This window comes from Hippocampus comes, unplaced genomic scaffold (assembly GCF_001891065.2).
Source record: "Hippocampus comes isolate QL1 unplaced genomic scaffold, H_comes_QL1_v1.1 scaffold299, whole genome shotgun sequence".
In the NCBI taxonomy this organism is placed as follows: Eukaryota; Metazoa; Chordata; class Actinopteri; order Syngnathiformes; family Syngnathidae; genus Hippocampus; species Hippocampus comes.
Window position 1 is genome coordinate 876,754 of NW_017805694.1, and position 1,335 is coordinate 878,088.

General features: G+C 51.2%; 1 protein-coding gene across 1 annotated transcript in view; it reads left to right on the forward strand.

Annotated features, from left to right (window-relative positions):
• The window catches only part of cadps2 (Ca++-dependent secretion activator 2), a 55,933-nt gene that overhangs the window by 37,973 nt on the left and 16,625 nt on the right, over positions 1 to 1,335 (forward strand). Inside the window, exon 18 of the mRNA XM_019881766.1 lies at positions 973 to 1,129. Within this exon, the coding sequence (XP_019737325.1) occupies positions 973 to 1,129 (157 nt within the window). The remainder of the gene's footprint in view (positions 1 to 972; positions 1,130 to 1,335) is intronic.

The following is a 1,335-nucleotide window of genomic DNA, read 5'->3' on the forward strand; positions in this document are numbered from 1 at the left end:
ACTCTGAGCGAGACCTCGCAAGGCCTGACGGGAAGTCCCGCAAGGCCACGGCGTAAAGAGCCGCCGACGCTTTTCATTCTGGCCCGATGCCGCCGCCTCTTTGTCCTCGCCGCCTTTCAAGGCCGGTTGCACTTTTCTCTCGCGAGTCCTTTTGACGTCAAAAGCGGGCAGGCTGAACTTTGAACCCCCGCCGCGCAGCGCCGATGCTCTTGAGACCCAACAGATGCTCGCGAGGCAGGCGGCAAGTGATGGCATAAGCACTTATCTTAAAAAAAAAAAAAAAAAAAAAAATGCACTTCCCGGAAAAGATGACAGCGAATCAATCAGAAACGACCGTTTTTTTAGGAGTTGGGTCTGTTTTAAATTAGCCTTTGCAATTTACTCGCATTGCACCCCCTTGGAAAATTTGAGAAGAAAAAAAATAACCATCCCCGCGCCACTGGTTGCACCAAACCTCATGACATTTGGGTGGGCTTGTCCGTCATAACGGGACACACCAAAAAGTGTGGGCGGGAGGTCCGCCATTTTGGGGGGCTCCCAATGTGAGTTTGGCTCATTCGCATGACGTGCGCATGACGGGAGGACACACCCCAAAAAAGCCTCAGAGTGTCAAAACTTGGACGAGAAATTGCACATTTTGGTTTGACGCTCCATCGTCAAACCAAAATCGGGAAAAAAAAAATTCTAATCTGCCCCCTCACACCAGTTCCACCAAGCGACAAGAGTCGGGTGGAAAGAAAAATCTCCCCCTGCCCCAAATTGAAGACAAAGTCTTAGTGATGAAACAACACATTGGCTTAACTTGGAAGGTGTCCAAAAATTCAAGAACAAACGCTTCACTCGTGGCCCCGAAATTGGGTGCGCTTGTCCCCTGTCAGCGCCCGCACCCCCAAAAAAGCGGCAAGGGCATGGAAGAGAGAGTCTGGCATTGGGTTGTGACCCGTTGGCGCCGCCGTGCGCGTGTCCCGGCAGGCCTTCTCGCTGTGGCCCGAGCTGATGCGCCAGCACGCCGAGAGCTTCTTGTCACTGTACCGCGCGGACATGGACTCGTCTCTGCGGGCGCAGCCCGTCGATTCGTGGAGCAGCTTTCCGCTCTTCCAACTCCTCAACGGCTTTCTCAGCGCCGATCGTGAGTCCCGCCGTCACACCTCGGATGCCTTTTCCGACCAGTGTTTCTCCATATTTGACTTTTTATTTGCCCCTTTTCTCCCCCTCTCGGTGTCTGCTTGTGTTTTCTGGGCGGCTTTTCTTTGGGTTTTTTTTTTTTTTTTTTTTTCTCAATATAGTTTGGACTTCCCTTTCCCTTCTGTTTTTTTTTTTTGTTTTTTTTTTTTT